This window comes from Cervus canadensis, chromosome 28 (genome assembly GCF_019320065.1).
Source record: "Cervus canadensis isolate Bull #8, Minnesota chromosome 28, ASM1932006v1, whole genome shotgun sequence".
Taxonomy (NCBI): Eukaryota; Metazoa; Chordata; class Mammalia; order Artiodactyla; family Cervidae; genus Cervus; species Cervus canadensis.
Window position 1 is genome coordinate 23,693,534 of NC_057413.1, and position 19,708 is coordinate 23,713,241.

At 40.3% G+C, this 19,708-nt stretch overlaps 1 protein-coding gene across 1 annotated transcript in view; it reads right to left on the reverse strand.

The window, feature by feature from the left end:
• Positions 1–125: 125 nt before the first annotated feature.
• SCGN (secretagogin, EF-hand calcium binding protein) overlaps positions 126–19,708 on the reverse strand; it is a 53,675-nt gene continuing 34,092 nt past the window's right edge. Inside the window, exons 7-11 of the mRNA XM_043450263.1 lie at positions 11,924–11,979; positions 7,874–7,919; positions 7,567–7,626; positions 6,422–6,490; positions 126–688 (exon numbers count right to left, since the gene is read on the reverse strand). Of these exons, the coding sequence (XP_043306198.1) occupies positions 560–688; positions 6,422–6,490; positions 7,567–7,626; positions 7,874–7,919; positions 11,924–11,979 (360 nt within the window). The 3' untranslated portion in view covers positions 126–559. The remainder of the gene's footprint in view (positions 689–6,421; positions 6,491–7,566; positions 7,627–7,873; positions 7,920–11,923; positions 11,980–19,708) is intronic.

Sequence of the window (19,708 nt, forward strand, 5' to 3'; positions counted from 1 at the left end):
TGGTAGTGTGGCTCCCATCGGGATCTTCTCCCCTCCCCCCACCCCAAGTTAGAGAACTGGTTCCTCCATCCAACCGTCAGGTAGAACCCTCCAATGGTCACAACACAACAAGTTATTACTGCACCTTTGTTTCCAGCTGCAGGTTTATTTTCAATTCAAAATCTATTTGTAGAAGTCACGAGACTGCCACAGGTGCCTCACACTATTGAGTAGAAAGCCCACAAGAAGAAGACAGATGGATGGACCCAGCTGCCCCCACCTCCTCAGACAGAGGGAGGACAAGCCAGGCAGACCCTGGAGGTCAGCTGAGTCCTTAGGGGGACAGGAAAGCCCAGGGTCAAGGGGAAAATAACACAAACCCTGCGTGGGGAGCTTCCAGTAAAGGCAGGGAATCACCATGCCATTCAAACGAAGACCCTCCAGTCCCTCTCCTTGCCTAAGAACGCCACACCATTTGTTAGAAAGTTTGCCTACTGTCCCCAATAGCAAAGAACAGATAGAATTTTACCAGCAGGAGCTCAGAAACATGCTAAGAGCAAAAAGTGAAGTGGTCTGGGGATTAGGGGTTGATTTTCAGCCCAAGACACAAAGCCAGCTCAGACTTCTGAATTTTTCCATCCTTGTTCACGTCGCAGTGGCGCAGAAGAATCTCCCGAAACTTATCAAGGTCCACCCCTCTGATGCTGGGCTGAGGACAACAAAAAATAACATGTCAGTAGGCAAGTCAGTGGTGGTCCCACCCTTTCATGCCGCCCCGCCCCCACTCCATGCCTACTAAACTTAGGGGACACCCAGCCTTCTGGGAGCGCCTCCCTGAAGACAGGCCTCCAGGGAGGACTCCATCTCTTCATCCCACCAAATATTGCCAAGGACTAGTTTTCTGCCACCAGGTTCAATTCTAACCCTGTCCCTTCAGGTCAGAGAATGTCTGTTCCTACATCACTTATCTGCAGTTTGTACAGAAAGCCTGCCTTTTTTGTAACCACAATAAAGATATTTTGCCTTAGAGCAGAGGATTGTCACCAAAATTCTGTCTCACTATACTAATGAGAGAAGGCACATTTATTAACTCCCTGCAGAGATACTGACATCCCCCTCTGGTTTTTAAAAGGGTAGCAATGAATTAAAATCTAAAGAATTATGTTGTTGAGCCAGACAGACCCCATCAGATTTATTCCAAGGAATATTTCAGGGGCTAAGAAGGACCTGTGATGCAGGTCAGCTAGGAAAATGTTCTAAACTTGAAGACCTGCAAAAGTAAACAATGGTGGAACTCAGTGATTCTTCCTAGGTTATTTTATTTAACCCTCACAATAACACTGGGAGGTAAGTGGTTACTCCTTGTTTACAGATTAGAACACAGAGGCTCAGAAAGAACTGAGATATCTTGCCATGCCAGAAGTTGCAGGAGCATTTTTGATCCCAAGTCTTTTGTTTCCAATTAAGTGCTCATTTCACCAGTTCTCACTGTTCTCGTGGGGAATAGCTGGCCTAATGAAAGCCATATGAATGGTGATGAATCTAAATTTAAAAGCCAGTGTCTGAAGAGAATGGAAAAACCAACTAATCAGATTTCCAAACCCTTTGATTTTCAAACCCTTCATTTAGTGGACTAGTTATGAGTAAAGAGTGCAGGCAGCAGTTTGCAGGATTTGATTTCATGAATTCTCAGAAACATTTCCCATCACCTAACCTCACCCCAAGGTTTCCTCACTTCCAAAGAAAGTTCTAGGAAACCTGCAATAGGAAACAAAACCTTTCATTCTACAACTAGACAGCCATATTAAGACAAGCTAATTGGCACTGTCCGACGGGGTAAATGACTGACAGCAAATCCACCCTGATAGAAGGTTTTAACAGGAGAAGGGGAAAGAACAGCAGGAACTGGGAACCAGATGGCAGAGAGCAAGAAGGAAAAACATCAGAGTGGGGCAGGATTCTGGGAGAATCGGGAGGGGAAAATTGGGGCCCAGAATCTAAACTTGGTGGACTTCACTTCTCTGCCAAGAATCTCTTGAGTGATTGGACGAAGAGGCTAAGGTGTAACCCATTGTCTGTAGGCTCTCTTTGTTGAGTATAGCTCCCTGGGTATCAGTGCCAAGCAGGGGTAGAAGTGGCCCCAGGGAATGTGGCCTAGAGGTCCTGAAAATAGCAAGCTGCCCCCTGTGGCTCCATATTAAAGGCTCGTTTGCTGTACAGTTACAAGGCAGGGATGTTTGGTCTTCAGTATCCTCAAACCGCTTTGGCTACAATCCTTTCTGCAGCAAATGGCACCCTGTCTCAGGATCCTTTTAGCACCCTTTTGAAAAGATTCAGGTGGTAGTCATTTACATATTAGCAAAAATTAATTTGCTAAGGTATTTATGCAATAACCAGGCTATTCTAAGCGCTTTTTTCCCCCTTAATGTGCTTCCTGCAAAGGAATTATTTCCTTTAAGTGAGTTGAAATATTTTTGCATGTGTGGAAGTATGTGTTGGGGAGGCACTTGTGGGTATGAATGTGGGTATGCGAAGGAAGTTTGTTTGGACCTTTTGAGTTGTGTTTTTAATGCTTTATAACTTACTAGGAGTTAGGAGAACCAAATGACACTGCTCAAAAGTGCTTGGATCACAGAGGACAAATCATTTGAAACCACTGAGGGCCTCTGTTTTAAGAACAAGTTGCCAATATAAATGCATGCAGTTTCCCTTCTAAGGTCTCTATGCGTCCCCTTTTGCCAACCGTCTTCTTGTCAACAGAGAAAAGCAGATGGTGTATCTAGCAGGGAAGAGAATAAACTGTTGGGACCTGGGGGTAGGACCCCTCATCGTCTCCAGGCAGACACCTCTGGCATCCCTTTTATTTGGCTTCTAACATTATTGTTCACATGTCTACTTCTTGTGGGTGCTTAGAATCTGGAATGTCTTGCCTTCCCACTTTCTAGTTTAGGATGTAGACTGTTGTGTTGGTGTTGATTTTCTTGCTGTGCTAAGGGAGCTACAGTCTTTTAAAAAATCTTGTGTAGAAATTACGGTGTCTGCTCCCTCAGGGACTTGGTGTCTCAACACATTGATGGAGAACAGGCTTGGGTACCGTTTTCCAGAGGTTAAAGAAAAGGGTGATCTGGTAATCAGATAATCTTTTTAACACAAATTCAACCTATGTGTCATACATGACTGTATAAGAATTAAAAAGCCATAAAACAAGCTTGTGCTCAAGTCGCTCAGTCATGTCCAGCTCTTTGCGACCCCATGAACTGTAGCCTGCCAGGCTCCTCTGTCCATGGGATTTTCCAGGCAAGAATACGGGAATGGGTTGTCATTTTAGGATTATTGTAAACATCAGGGATTCTGTCCAGAACTGTATGTTTAGAAACTGAGCCAGCCCTCTGCTGACTCCATGGCATGATCTGAAAATTGCTTTTAAAATAAGTTACAGATATTGGCTTCATTGCCTTGTGGCCCTTTCTTATAAAATGAAAATAAAGAAATTCACAGGAGATGGCTGTAGCTAATGAAGCTGAGAAAAATCAGATCTCAGTGGTCTCAGTGTCAGGGTCTCAATGACCCAATGGTCATATTTGACTACATCTTTCAAATAGTATGGTGAATATTTTTTTAAGCAACACGGAAGACTAAACAGGTTCAATAAAGATAGGCGCCTTCAATCACCTGGCTTCTGGGAATAACATTAGTAACTGCTGTGTACATTGTAGCTCAAGAGATCAGCTCCTATAAACTGCTTTTGTATTACGGACCAGTCTGACCCAGTCCTTAGAAACCGGCTATCTCAAGCTGTCTGGTACTAACATGGAGAAGTTCCAATAGCCCAACAGAAATAGAGTGGCAAGGACAGAAATGATGGGGTGCTTCTGATTTCCCATAGAGGCACTATGAGTCCATTAAAGAGTGAGACAGACTTCTGCTTCAGCTCAGGTTTTTAGATGGTCTCAAATTTTTTCCTTTAATTTTCTTTAGAAAATTATATTCTCTGTTCTGTTGCTGGTTTAGGTTTTACTTCCATGGTCTCGCATTAACCTTTGGAAGCCATTGCTAAACCCAGAGATAGCTGAAAGACAACTGAAAGAGTCTGTAAGGATCTGAAGCCTCTGGGCTCGACAGGCAGTTAGGAACCCTCGCTCCACTACAGAGAGGAGGCCACACAGCTCTGGAAAACAGGTTCCCAATCCCATTTATTCTAGCAAAAACAAATTAAAACTCCAGTTAGACAAGGCCTTCTGCTGTGCAGCTTTAATGTCCCATAGATAACTGCTCACTTTCTATGACAGAAATCATCCTGGTGTTAAATAGATAATGAGTGAAATGGGATTTTTCCTTTAGCAATCAGCGTGTAAAAGGCAACACCACACCAGCACCCAGCACCTGTTCTGACTGTGCAAACACTGGTGAGCTCTCCGACAGGAGCAACATGTGAAGGGGACAAAGAAGGGGCAAGGGGCCAGTTGAGTGGGATTAATAAGAGTTAGGTGTTATCCTCATAAGACCTCAGAAATTAAATGTCTCATCCATACCTGCTTAACTACAGTATGTAAACTTTCTGGAGATTTATGCCAAAATTGGTATCTGGGCATTTTTCTACTGCAAAACCCCATAATTCTAATCAGATTTTTAAGAAGGTTTGAGACTCCAAAAGCAGTTAATAATTGTTGCCACTCTAATTTATTGCCATCTAGGCCAGTCAAGAGATGATCCTTGTGTCCTATACAAACCTCAAAAGCAATCCCTAAGGATATTATCCCTAAGGTCACAAAGAGTCGGACACAACTGGGTAACTGAACTGAAGGATATGAAACTACTAAATTCAGTGGCTACACAGCCACATAGGAAAACACCCATGTAAGAATTGAAAATATCTGGATTTTTCCTGGATCATGCAGCTAGTCAATACTGTTCATCAGGATCTCAGAGGATATTGCTTTTTCAAACACTGTTTACCCTACATGGAACAGCTCTGCGATGTAGATATGATCTAAATTACATCAATCCCAACCACTGCAATGCCTTTCTACATAAAATAGCCATCTTAGGCTAGGTGTTAGAGCAGACTGCTGCAGAGTTGGGGGCACTGAGTGCAACAATGTGTGCACAGGACCTTTTGAAGGAGGTCGCCATTATCTTCGTTACCTCCACCATAGTTTGGTCTCAGATCAAACAGCAGGGAGGCAACACAACCCTGCCCATCAACAGAAAATTGAATTAATGATTGACTAAGCATGGCCCTGCCCATCAGAACAAAACCCAATTTCCCCCACAGTCAGTCTATCCCATCAGGAAGCTTCCATAAGCCTCTCCTAACAGAGGGCAGACAGAATGAAAACCACAATCACAGAAAACTAATCACATAAACCACAGTCTTGTCTAACTCAATGAAACTATGACCCATTCTGTATAGGGCCACCCAAGACGGATGGGTCATGGTGGAGAGTTCTGACAAAATGTGGTCCACTGGAGAAGGGAATGGCAAACCACTTCAGTATTCCTGCCTTGAGAACCCCGTGAACAGTATGAAAGGGCAAAAAGATAGGACACTGAAAGATGAACTCCACAGGTTGGTAGGTGCCCAATATGCTGCTGGAGAAGAGTGGAGAAATAACTCCAGAAAGAATGAAGAAATGGAGCCAAAGAGAAAACCACGCCCTGTTGTGGATGTGACTGATGATGGAAGTAAAGTCCAATGCTATAAAGAGCAATGTAGCATAGGAACCTGGAATGTTAGGTCAATGAATCAAGGGAAATTAGAAATGGTCAAACAGGAGCAGCCCCTTTGTGTTTAAAAAAAAAAAAGGAAGAAAGAAAATCCCAAGTATGGAATTTATTACATGAAATTACACATTTTAGTTATTTTAGTAACCAAGTCCATAGGAGGAAGACTTTCTGTAATCAAAAAATGAAACAGCACGGTGGTAAAATGGCTGTTTTACCAAAAACAGCCTTTGGTAAAATGGATGACTTTCAAATGATGGTAACAAGAAGTTCCTATGGGGGCTTTACTTAATTAGAACTACAATTGATCTCAAGAGAGAAGAGATTTGTTGAGTTTCACAAATGCTCAAGGGCTTCCCAGGTGGTGCTAGTGGTAAAGAACTGCCTGCCAGTGCAGGAGAGATAAGAAACACAGGTTCGATCCCTGGATCAGGAAGATCCCCTGGAGGAGAGCATGGCAACCCACTCTAGTATTCTTGCCTGGAGAATCCCATGGACAGCAGGCTAGAGTCCATAGGATTGTAAAGAGTCAGACACGACTGAAGAGACTTAGCACACAGGCACAGATGATCAAAGCTTGTTAAATAGGCTGCATCCCTAGATTTTCTGCATCATTACTCTTTGGCCCTACTGATTCCCCTCAAATAAACAATGGAATCAAAACAGCAGCCCCAATTCCTGGTGAGAATGATCTATCTACACAGTCTCATGAAGTCACCTGGACAAGCTCCATCATGTCTTTGACAAACCCATCCACTTCTGGGCCTTCTAGGGCTCCAGTTTTACTCTGAAAGATAAAAGATCCAATCAGCCAAATATAATTTTCTTAAGTCAAAAAGCTTAAAGAATAAGTTACACAGTAGACCAAATCAGTATTCTTTTGTGACTGCAAACAAGTTTGGAAATGGCATGTTCTAACATGTTGTCTGTGTAGGAGAGAACATGCATGCTCCACATAAATCAAAAGAATTCACTCTAAGTAACTTCTGTCATGTAATCAATGGAATGGTTTGCAGTAGTTTTGAGTTCCTTACTGTGACAAATAGCATTAAAGACTATACCAACTTTATTTACTTCCCAAGTACCAGGACTCAGTTCAGACTAGTGCTAATTACACATTCATTGACCCTTTGAAGGACATATTGCCATTTTAAGATTTTGCTTTATGATTTAGCAATGATTTAATTATTATCAAAACACATTTTAAATTCAAGAGGTACTAGATTGAGTGAACATATTAGAATTATTATATGGTTCATGTATAAAATACCCATTTTATAAGAATGCCTATAAAAATAGAATACATACTAAAATATTTCAGTTTCTTCTCTAAAGTTTCAGTTATGACAGGTCATCCATTTTCTTCAAGGTTTTTTAATCCTGAACCTTTATCATAACATTTTTTTAAAAATCCATTTCCTTAGTGTGTTTTCCCAGACACTAGTACAGTAATTGTTATATGCCAGGAACTCCTCTAAGAGCTTTACAAACATGAATTCACTTTCCCCGTAATTCTTTAGATTGGGTGTGGTTTTTTGTATGACTACTTGCTTTTGTATTTGAGCATACTAATATAGAGACCAAGAAGGAGAAACTTTCTTTTAGTTTGGATATAAGGCACAGGGAAAAAAAAAAAAAAGCGACTTTATTCTCTTCTCCATCAATACTCCTATGTCTGTTTATACTTAGTTCTCAGAAGTTTTATTATAGAGAAGCTAAGGGGCCTTGACACAGCAATACACATGTGTGATTGCTGTTCATCACCTAAGGTTAGGGTCTGTGAGTAGGATGACACCACATAGGGACTAAACAAGCTTCCTACCTGAAGATGGCCAGCATAGTATATCAAAAAGGCACACTTACAACATCATAGTGAGCAAAGATTTTCTCAAAGTCCCTTTTTCTTTCTTCAGTGGAGCAAGCCTGTGTATGGAGAAAGTAATATGTCAGTCAGTAATGTGAAACTTCCGTTGTACCATTCCTCCAGGGTCATAGGCAACTTTTATAAACTTTGAGTCAACAATCCATAATCCCTTAATCCCAGCACTGAGCTTTGTCAGCCTCTAAATAAACTGAAGGCAAGACAATTAAATGCCCATCTTCCCTCCCTCTGAAATCTGTGGAGAAACATGAATAATACAAACCCATCTAGAGAAGTGTCACTACTCACATCCATTTTAAATTGGAGAAGGAAATTTTCCTGAAGAGCCAGAATCCTAAATAGGAAAAAACCCAAAAACAAAAAACGTAATCCATGTGATGATCTTTCAGCTCTCAATTACAAGTAAAATGTATAATTCAAGTGTGAGAAAAGGACAGGCAATTTCCAAGTTATTCTGCAGAATAGGATATGTGCTTGGAAAACAGGACTTTATACAGTACAAAAATTAAAGAAGGGAAAGACTTTCACAGGAATTAGTAGTCACCGTAGACATTTAAAAATTCCAACAAGGTTGCATGTACAATGTCATGTGCAAAATTCAGTTTTTCTATACATTAGTAATGGCCAATCCGAAAAAGAAAGCAAGAATACCATTCCACTTATAATAGTATCAAAAATAATAAAATTCTTAGGAAAAAGTATAAGAGACCCTAAGACTTAGAGAGTGGTTTTTTCCAACATTGATCTATAGTTTTCAAAGATGACCTAAATATTATTGCAGCCATGAAATTAAAAGACGCTTGCTCCTTGGAAGAAAAGTTATGACCAACATAGACAGCATATTAAAAAGCAAAGACATTACTTTGTCAGCAAAGGTCCATCTAGTCGAAGCTATGGTTTTTCCAGTAGTAATGTATGGATGTGAGCTGGACTATAAAGAAAGCTGGGCACTGAAGAATTGATGCTTTTGAACTATGGTGTTGGAGAAGATTCTTGAGAATCCCTTGGACTGCAAGGAGATCCAACCAGTTCATCCTAAAGGAAATCAGTCCTGAATATTCATTGGAAGGACTGATGTTGAAGCCAAAACTCCAATATTTTGACCACCTGATGCAAAGAACTGACTCATTGGAAAAGACCCTGATGCTCTGAGAGATTGAAGGCAGGAGAAGGAGGGGACGAGAGAGGATGAGATGGTTGGATGGTATCACGGACTCAATGGAAATGAGTTTGAGTAAGCTCTGGGAGTTAGTGATGGACAGGGAGGCCTGGCGTGCTGCAGTCCACGGGTTCACAAAGAGTCGGACATGACTGAGCAAATGAACTGAAATATTATTGAAGGACATCCGTGATCAGGAATTAGCCTTAATATTGTTAGGATGGCAATATGCCTCAGATTTATCTGTTTATCCAACACAATTACTATAAAAATCCCAGTTGCCTTTTTTATATAAATTGATAATCTGATTTTACAATTCATGCGGAAATGCAAGGGATTTTAGAATAGCCGTAACTATCTTGAACAAACCTTTGAAAATCATTCCTGATTAAAGATTTACTCAAAGCAACAGTAATCAAGATAAGGTGGAGTGTACAACATAAGATGTAGCACTGTCGTGGATAAACACGTGGATCAATGGAATAGAAAAGACAGTCTAGAAATACACCTATACATTTATGGTCAATTGATTTTTGCCAAGGCCATTGAATGGAGAAAGAATAGTCTTTGAAGAAATGGTGTTGTGGCCAATGGATATCCACATAGACTCCTACCTCATACCATATATAAAAATTAACCCAAAAGGTATCAAAGGCCTAAAAGTAAAAACTTATAAAACTCGGGAAAAAAACATAAGGATAAATCTTCAGAAGCTTAGATTTTGGCAGTGGTTTCCTATATATGACACCTAGAACATAAGCAGCCAAATACAACCAAAACAAAATTCTGTAAAATTAAGCAAAATTAGATAAATTCAGTTCAGTCGCTTAGTAGTGTCCGACTCTTTGCGATCCCATGTGCCGCAGCACGCCAGGCCTCCCTGTCCATCACCAACTCCCAGAGTCCACCCAAACCCACGTCCATTGAGTCCGTGATGCCATCCAACCAACTCATCCTCTCTCGTCCCCTTCTCCTGCCCTCAATCTTTCCCAACATCAGGGTCTTTTCAAATAAGTCAGCTCTTTACATCAGGTGGCCAAAGTATTGGAGTTTCAGCTTCAAAATCAGTCCTACCAATGAACACCCAGGACTGAACTCCTTTAGGATGGACTGGTTGGATCTCCTTGCAGTCCAAGGGACTCTCAAGAGTCTTCTGCAACACCACAGTTCAAAAGTGTCAATTAGATAAATTAGGCCTCATCAAAATCAAAAACTTTTGTTCTTCCAGGGATACAATCAAAAAAGTAAAAAGGGAAATGTATACAATGGATGGAGAAAGTTTGCTAATCATGTATCTGATAACTATCTAGTATCCAGCATATGTAAAGAATTGCTACATATGCTACATATTGCTACATATGCTATAAAGATTTGCCACATATTGCTACATATTGTAATTTCCAATAAAAGGAAAATTAACCCAATTTTAAATAGGCAAAGGATCTGAATGGACATTTCTCCAAAGAAGATATACAGATGGCCGTGAAAATATGTACAAAATTATTAGTCATCAGGGAAATACAAACCAAAATTACAGTAAGGAACACACCCACTAGGATGATGCCAACAATAAATGCTGATTGGAATATGGAGAAATTAGAACCAAACCTTAGTACAGTATTGGTGGGAATGTAAAATGGCGTATCCGCTTTGGAAAGCTGTTTAGCAGTTCTTCAGAAAAGTAATCACAGAAATACTATATGAATCCCAAATTCCACTCCCAGGTATATAACCAAGAGAATCAAATACTTATGGTCACACAGAAACATGTACAAAGGTGTCCATAGGCTCATTATTCATAATAGCTAAATAGTGGAAGAAATAACCTGCATGCTCATCAACCAATGAACATATAAACAAAACAATATATACATACAATGAAATAGTATTCAGGTATAAAAAGGAAATATCGATACATGCTACAGCATGGATGATCCTTGAAAACATTATGCTAAGTGAAATAGCCAGACACTAAAGACCACATATTGTATAATTCCATTTATATGAAATGCCCAGAATAAACAAATATATAGGAACAGAAAGTACATTAGTGGTTGCCAGGGACTGGCGGGAGAGAGGAGGAGATAATAATTCTTAATGTTATGCAGTATCTTTCTGCCTTAGTGAAAATGTTCTGGAATTAAGTAGTGGTGATGGTTAAGCAACCTTATGAATATACTAAAATATACTGAATTGTACACTGTTTTAAAGGGTGAATTATATAGTATATATGTTATATTCAATAAAAGTTACCTATTTCTCTTTTCTGCATAATTTCAATTGTACTTCAGTGGAATTGAGTCAGTTTCAAAAGACTAAAACCTTGCATTTATGTTGTATTTATAATCATGGATGTGTATATATAGGGAAAGGTAGAAAAAATATCATAACAGTTTGGAAAATTGTGCCTCTCTGGATGTCCAGGGTAGAGAGAATTAAATTAAGCCAAATAGAGGGTAGAACATCCTGGGACTCGGCGAGGAATACTGTTCTCATCTATTTGTTGGCATCATGTCTTAGACAGTTTTTAGACATTTTTGCCTTTGGAAAGGAGCTTGTGTATAGAGTAACAGGGCTTCACTTCAGAATTAGGGATAGAGAAAGAAGATTCCCATGAATAAATATTTTAGGACTTTTTCGCCATTGAATCGGTTCCTTATTGCTGCTGTAACAAATTATATAAACTTAGTAGCTTAAAACAACACAAATTAATATCTTATAGTACTGGAACTCAGAAATCTGAAATGGATTTGACTGGTATTTCACGGTGTTGACAGGGTTGTATTCCTTACGGAGGTTTTAGTGGAGAATCTGTTTTCTAGCATTTTTCAGCTTCTAGAAGTTGCCTGCATTCTTTGGCTTATGGCCCCTTCCTCTACTTCAAAGGCAGCAATATAACAAATTTCTCTGTGGTTCTGATCTTCTGCTTCCTCCTTCCATGTTTAAAGGACCCCTGTTACCATATTGCATCCACCCAGATATTCCAGAATAGTCTATTTTAAGGTCTGATACTTAGCAACATTAATTCTATCTGCAACCTTAATTATCTTTGCCATGGAACATAAGATATTCACTGGTCCTGGGAGATCAAGTCTCACCTTTCAGAAAGGAGAGTGTGCTGTCATTAAACTCCTAGGAACATGTTTCTGAATCTTTGACACCATTTCCATGCTACTCACCTTGCCAAGTCATTAAGATCCAACCGGCCATCTTTATTTTTGTCAAAGATCTTCATCTGGAATGCAGAAGGGGAAAGGACTGTAAGGAATACGTGTAATGGGAATTCATTTTGAAAGTCATTAAAGTGCTTTGCTAATTTGTTCTTCTGATTATATATTTAAATTGGCTGAGGCTGACTCATAAGGTCTCTTCCTACAGAGGATAGAAGAAATATTTTTTTCCATGAAGGCAAACGTAGCTGAGGAGGATATGATACAGGAGAAAGTCTCCCTCTATAAGCCTCAGAGGACTGTAGGAAGGAAGGGAGACAGTGAGGCAGAGATGAGTGAAGTAGACAGATGTGTGAGCTAACTCTACAGGAAAGGGATTCTGGAGGGAGAAGAGCACTGGCTACGGAAGGACAACGCTGAGTGTGGAGAGTTGCCGTGGCTTTGCTTTCCCCAGACACTCTGAGATCCCAAGGATTTGGATGCTGAGTCAAGGACCAGTAGGCCTTCCATGGAGCCAGCTGAGTATGAGATGATGTGAATCAGAGGGTGGGGGTGGGTTGCTGAATCAGCAAGCTGGAAGGAGGGTGTGGCAGAGAATTAGTGGTCTGCATTCAGCAGGAATTAAAGTATGGCTTCAACCATGAGTGTCAGCAAGGTAGCAGCAACTGTGTGGTCAGGAGGCATCACCCTGGAAACCAGAGCACTGTATCCAGGGGCCTGGACTCCTCCCCTTCACCATGAGGTTCTCAGGGCCACTTTTCTCTCCTTACCCACCATGATGTCATTTTTAGAGAAGGGTCTGGCTGAGAAGTCTAAGATGCCATGAGTTTTTCCTTACTCAAAGAGGCTGTTTAAATTTTTTAAATCAGACTAAGCTTTAAACAAGATTGGATTAAAAATTAAAATGGGGAAGACTAGGTTGGTTTAGGCAAGGTAGAGGAGACACATTTTTTTTATATATCTAAGTTGTACTAGGAGTGGATTTTGTGACTTAGCAACATTTTGGTGGTGTGGAATATTTCTAAATATATCCTTATGACGAGGCTGCACAGGGAAGAAGCAGCAGTGAGATAATCTGAGGATAAATCTAACAGATTTTTACATTAAAAACATATGAGTCCTTCCTTCATCTCTCCTCACTCTCTAAATCAAATTTATTTTTACTATTTGAAGTGAATTTGAAATCCCATTCTCCCAAAACCCTGACATCACAAATGTGTATTATAAAATTTATTAAAACACAGAAGCCATCTTGAAAAGATAGAATAGTTGCTAATCTGGTTATATGAGTTTATTAGGATTTTCTTCCTCCCCAAACTCAATTATGGAAAGGTCTCAAAAAATGACCAGTTTATAAGAGGGAGGGAAGAGTAAGCTCCTGGTAATTCATGATCTCCGTAACTGAGAAAGTTGTTTGTAAATAGGTCTGTACTAACTCATGGAAGTACATTTGGTGAATTTTGAATGTTTGACAATTTCTGTGGCAGGCAAGGGACATAAAGGTTTCTTAATTTTTAAAACTCTAATAGCAAACTTTTGTAGAGCAGCCAACACTTCATATTTTATTTCATTTAATCGTCACCACATTCTTAGAAGAAATAGCTGCATGCCATACAGGCAGGGAACTGGAATTTAGCAAGATTAATTTGTCTAAGAAAGTAGCAAGATTTGAATCCAAGTTTATCTGTCACAAGAACTCTTTCCATAAGCCAGGCTCTTAGTTTTACAGGTTCTGGACATCTCATGGTTAATGTGGTACATGTTTTATTTTTGGTTATGAACGAAAACATCTGGTGCCATAGATTGAGATGCCATAGAGATGTGGTATTTACTTTTTCTGATTGCCCTTCTTTCTGTGAGAAATCAAAAAAAAAAAAATCTATTTATGTGAGTTTCCCTCTGACCTTTGTGAACATTTGCTCATGGCACAAGTCACTCATGGAGGGCTTTGGTGGTTCATGGTGGTGGCGGTGAGGACAGGATTCCATTATGGGGACTTCCTTGGTGATCCAATGGCTAAGATTCCCATGTAACCAATGCAGGGGGCCCAGGTTCAATCCCTGATCAGGGAACTAGATCCCACATGCCACAACTAAGAGTTCACATGCTGCAACTAGATCCCTCATACTGCAAGTAAGACCCAACAAGGCCAAATAGTAAAAAAAAAAAAAAAAAAAATTCCATTTTCATCCCCATGTTTTTCAGTACTAAGTACATGAAAGGTTCTATAAAGTCTCTTGAAATGAAACACGATGACTTACTGACAAACTCCTTAAAATGGTGTAGGCCAACAGGTCCCCTTCTTAGGCAAGAGACCCCTCAGAGTCTGTAGGTATACCCAGAATTCTCCTAAGATTTGATAATAGCTTTATCTTCATTTTTAAGATCCATATAGAGCCATCTGGTAGTGGTTTAGTCATTAAGTTGTGTCTAAGTCTTTGTGACGCCATGTACTGTAACCCACCCAGGCTTCTCTGTCCATGGGATTTCCCAGCCAAGAATACTGAAGTAGTTTGCCATTCTCTTCTCCAGGGGATCTTCCCAACCCAAGGATCAAGTTCATGTCTCCTGCTTTGCAGGTGGATTCTTTACCACTGAGCCACCTGGGAAGCCCCAGTAGATGCCATAGTGATTGCAAAATGCAAATTCATTTAAAACCATTACTGGGTTCATCATAACTTCTTACCAGAAGCAGTAGATCCAAGGTACAATTACAGTCCATAGATTTTTTTTTAACAATTGTTAATTGATAATTTGAGATAAAGTGAAATGTCAAAAATATGCAGATAGTTCAGAGCAAAGAGTACAAAGTAAAAGTCCTTCCTGTCCTTATTGTAGAGATAATTACCATTCATAGACTTATCCTTCCAGAAAATTTTTAAACATTTTAAAATGTCTCTCTTCATTTTTTTTTTTTTTTTTTTTTGGACAAATAAGACCACATTCTATGTATTATTTGCAACTTGCTTTTTAAGCAATATTTTTGGAAATCACCCCTTAACAGGTGTTTTTGTTTCTTTACTTACTTAAAAAGAGATTCTCATTTTTAAAAAGTCTGAATATTGTTGCCATGTACACTCTGAAAAAGGATTTAGAGCCCCCTCCCAGGTTACTAAGTCAAGAATTGTATGTTGAATAATTGGGCTTCCCTAGTGGTTCAGCACTAAAGAATCCACCGTCAATGTAGAAGACGCAGTTTCCATCCCTGGGTCAGAAAGATCCCCTGGAGAAGGAAATGGCAACCCACTCCGGTATTCTTGCCTGGGAAATCCCATGGACAGAGGAGCCTAGCAGGCAATGGTCAATGGGGTCACAAGAAAGTCGGATATGACTGAGCGACTAAACAACAACAAATGTTGAATAATTACCATGTGTCTAACAACATGCAAGGCACTGTGAGAGACTCTCAAAAATCTTTAAGGTGGTACAGGCTTTTCGGAGCTTACAATGTAATTGGAGCAGCAAAAATGAATATCTGAAATAAGATTCAGCATTATCTCCTTGACCACTGAGACAAAGAAACAGAACAATATGTTAGAATACTGAAGAATACTGAGAAAGGAGATGGGACTTCAGATAAGTCCCGAAGGAGGGGCAGATTGAAAAGTGGAGTTCATATTCACTGGGTTGAGGAAGATCCCAATGAAGCAGGTCTGCAGGGGAAGGTCAGAAAGTCAACTCTGGATATGCTAGGTTTCAGAGGCATATTGGGCATCCAAGGGGAGACATACATTCAACTATGTGCAAGCAGCTCAGAGAAGTCCTCTCGGTCAGAGCTATAAACTGGAGGAGGTCACCATTAGCTGGTATTTAAAACCATGAGACTGGGTGAGGTCATCAGTAGCATAATGGTGGACATGGAGGAGAAGAGATATCAACAGAGCCTGGAAGGGGAGGGATAAATACGGATTGGAGTTGAAATAGACACAGTACTGTATATAAGTTGAGAGCTCCAAAGAATAGCAAGGAGAGATAAGAAAGCCTTCCTCAGTGATAAGTGCAAGTTCCAGAGAATAGCAAGGAGAGATAAGAAAGCCTTCCTCAGTGATCAGTGCAAAGAAATAGAGGAAAACAATAGAAGGGGAAAGAGATCTCTTCAAGAAAATTAGAGATACCAAGGGAGCATTTCATACAAAGATGGGCTCAATAAAGGACAGAAATGGTATGGACCTAACAGAAGTGGAAGATATTAAGAAGAGGTGGCAAGAATACACAGAGAAACTGAAAAAGGGATTTTCATGATCCAGATGATCACGATGGTGTGATCACTCACCTAGAACCAGACATCCTGGAACGCGAAGTCAAGTGGGCCTTGGGAGGCATCACTGCGAACAAAGCTAGTGGAGGTGATGGAATTCCAGTTGATCTATTTCAAATCCTAAAAGGTGATGCTGTGAAAGTGTTGCACTCAATATGCCAGCAAATTTGGAAAACTCAGCAGTGGCCACAGGACTGGAAAAGGTCAGTTTTCATTCCAATCCCAAAGAAAGGCAATGCCAAAGAATGCTCACACTACCGCACAATTACACTCATCTCACACGCTAGTAATCTTGATATCTCCATGTCAAAATTCTCGAAGCCAGGGTTCAACAATACGTGAACTTCCAGATGTTCAAGCTGGTTTTAGAAAACGCAGAGGAACCAGAGATCAAATTGCCAATATCCGCTGCATCATCGAAAAAGCAAGAGAGTTCCAGAAAAACATCTATTTCTGCTTTATTGACTATGCCAAAGCCTTTGACTGTGTGGATCTGTGGAAAATTCTGAAAGAGATGGGAATACCAGGCCAACTTACCTGCCTCTTGAGAAATTTGCATGCAGGTCAAGAGCAGCAGTTAGAACTGGATGTGGAACCACAGACTGGTTCCAAATAGGCAAAGTGTACGTCAGTCAAGGCTGTATATTGTCACGCTGTTTATTTAACTTATATGCAGAGTACATCTTGAGAAATGCTGGACTGGATGAAGCACAAGCTGGAATCAAGATTGCTGGGATAAATATCAATAACCTCAGATATGCAGATGATACCACCCTTATGGCAGAAAGTGAAGAAGAACTAAAGAGCCTCTTGATGAAACTGAAAGAGGAGAGTGAAAAAGTTGGCTTAAAGCTCAATATTCAGAAAACAAAGATCATGTCACCCAGTCCCATCACTTCATGGCAAATAGATGGAGAAACAGTGGGAACAGTGACAGACTTTATTTTTGTGGGCTCCAAAGTCATGGCAGATGGTGACTGCAGCCATGAAATTAAAAGACGCTTACTTCTTGGCAGGAAAGTTATGACCAGTCTAGACAGCATGTTAAAAAGCAGACATTACTTTGCCAACAAAGGTCCATCTAGTCAAGGCTGTGGTTTTTCCAGTAGTCATGTATGGATGTGAGAGTTGGACTATAAAGCAAGCTGAGCACCGAAGAATTGATGCTTTTGAACTGTGGTGTTGGAGAAGACTCTTGAGAGTCCCTTGAACCGCAAGGAGATCCAACCAGTCCATCCTAAAGGAGATCAGTCCTGGGTGCTCATTGGAAGGACTGATGCTGAAACTGAAACTTCAATACTTTGGCCGCCTGATGCGAAGAGCTGATTCTTTGAAAAGACCCTGATGCTGGGCAATATTGAAGGCAGAAGAAGAAGGGAAATGACAGAGGATGAAATGGTTGGATGGCATCACCGACCCAATTGACCTAAGTTTGAGTAAGCTCTCAGAGTTGGTGATGGACAGGGAGGCCTGGTGTGTTGCTATCCATGGGGTCACAAAGCAACTGAACTGTATGTAAAATAGATAATGAATAAGGACCTACTGTATAGCACAGGGATCTCTGCTCAGTATTCTAATGGCCTATATGGGAAAAGAATCTAAAAGAAGAGTGTATAACTCATTCACTTTGCTGTACATCTGAAACTAACAAAACATTGTGAAAAGTGAAAGTGTTAGTCACTCAGTTGTGTCCAACGCTTTGCAGTCCCATGGACTGTAGCCTACTAGGCTCCTCTGTGCATGTAATTCTCCAGGTAAGAATACTGGAGTGGGTAGCCATTCCCTTCTCCAGGGGATCTTCACAACCCAAGGATAAAACCAGTCTTCTGCATTGCAGGCAGATTCTTTACTGTCTAAACCAACAGGGAAATCAACTATATTCCAATAAAAATTCAAAAAAAAAAAAAAAAGAAGCCCAGTTGTGTCTTAGGTTGGCTTGGATCAGAGACCTAGGGAAGGAAGCAACTGGAAGTTAGATGCTTTAATCCAGGCATGAAGGATGAGAGCTTGGACAGGGTAGAGGATGGGGATATTCTCTTTGTGTGACACATTCTCAGATTTCATTGTTTTTGCAATAGTTCACATTCCATGCTCTAATTAGGTATATGAGTTTAGTATGTCCCACATGTATGAGCTTACATTTTAAAAAGTTCAATATTACCTAATAATATTCTATTCAGGCAGCTAATCTTCCCCTCTGCCAGGTGTTGGCAGCCCCTCTTAATTAGGTGTAATAATTGGAATTTGTTAATAGTTTCCTTCCTTGTACAGAACATTAATTAGGAGTTTAGGTGAGACAAGTTTGCAGACCTTAACTTTTCTCTTCTGATTGGATGTTCTGCCTTGACTTGTTCCTTGTTCGGGTTTCAAACAGTTTTCAAATACGCCAATCCTTATTTGGGTCAATTTGAATTCATTTAGTAGGTTATATCCAAACAAAGCATTTAATGCTAAACCTTGGAACCACATCTTTAATGCAATGTTGCTCTGACTGTGTCCATTGCTCAGTAAAAAGCCATTAAAGCAGCAGTAAAGTGATTTCACACTTGGTGTATCACTTAGTTAAAGCTCAGATCCTAGAAGTCTTTTTTTTAAGTGTTGAGTTTCTAAAAGTTCGTGTACCCAAAAGTCTTTAGGGAAATGTAAAAGGCCTTAAAAAAAAAAAAAGAAAAAAACTGTAGCCCAGTTCCCATATCTGTTCATTGGAAAAGTATAAATTGCCTCTGCAATTTAAGAAAGAAAAATGAAATAGATGGGCCTGAATCTCATTAAACTGGTCTAATTTTCAGGGCAAACTCAGATCCTTGGGTGGAAACTCTCACTAGATTCTTGAGCACTTATCTATCTCACCAGTGCATAAAGGACCAATGAGGGATCATCTGGAGTTTGACTGATCATGGTCCTATCCTCATGGGACAGTTTGGAATAAAAATGAATATTTAACTGCAGCATGCTTGAGCAGAAGCAGCTCGGGGTTTTAGTTGTTTAGAAACAGACACATAACATTAGTAACAGGACAGTCTTGGTCCATGGACATCTTTCAACCTAGATACTCAAAAGTTGGTTAAGACCGTTCGGATTCCCCTCAGCTGCCTCTCAGGACTCTCCACTTCTGGATCAAAGCTCAAAGTCAACAAAAGTGTACATTGCCGTTTCTTTCTTCATTTCATTGATTTTCCTCAGGTCAGGGCGTTCCATTGTAAGGGCTGCCAGCCTGAGGTTTCTTAAATGTAAACCACAAGACTGTGAAGAAAACAGCTTTGGGCAACTAGGGTTGCAGGGCTGATGCGCGATGAGCAGAATCTCTTTTCAGCCAAGTATCGGCTTTGTAAACAGCCTACATGTCTCCTTCCTGCCTGCTCCTACCCCTTATGATGGGATGTTTGGCTGAGGTGACCCCTGGGGCTTTCTGCAGCCACAGTTCACTCTTCTTCCCTTCCTCCCTTCCCCAGTTTAATCAATCAGTGTTCCTCTCTTCTCCAGAACAGTTTTGTAGAACCCATTCTTGTTCCCCATTGTCTTTCACTGCTTTATTT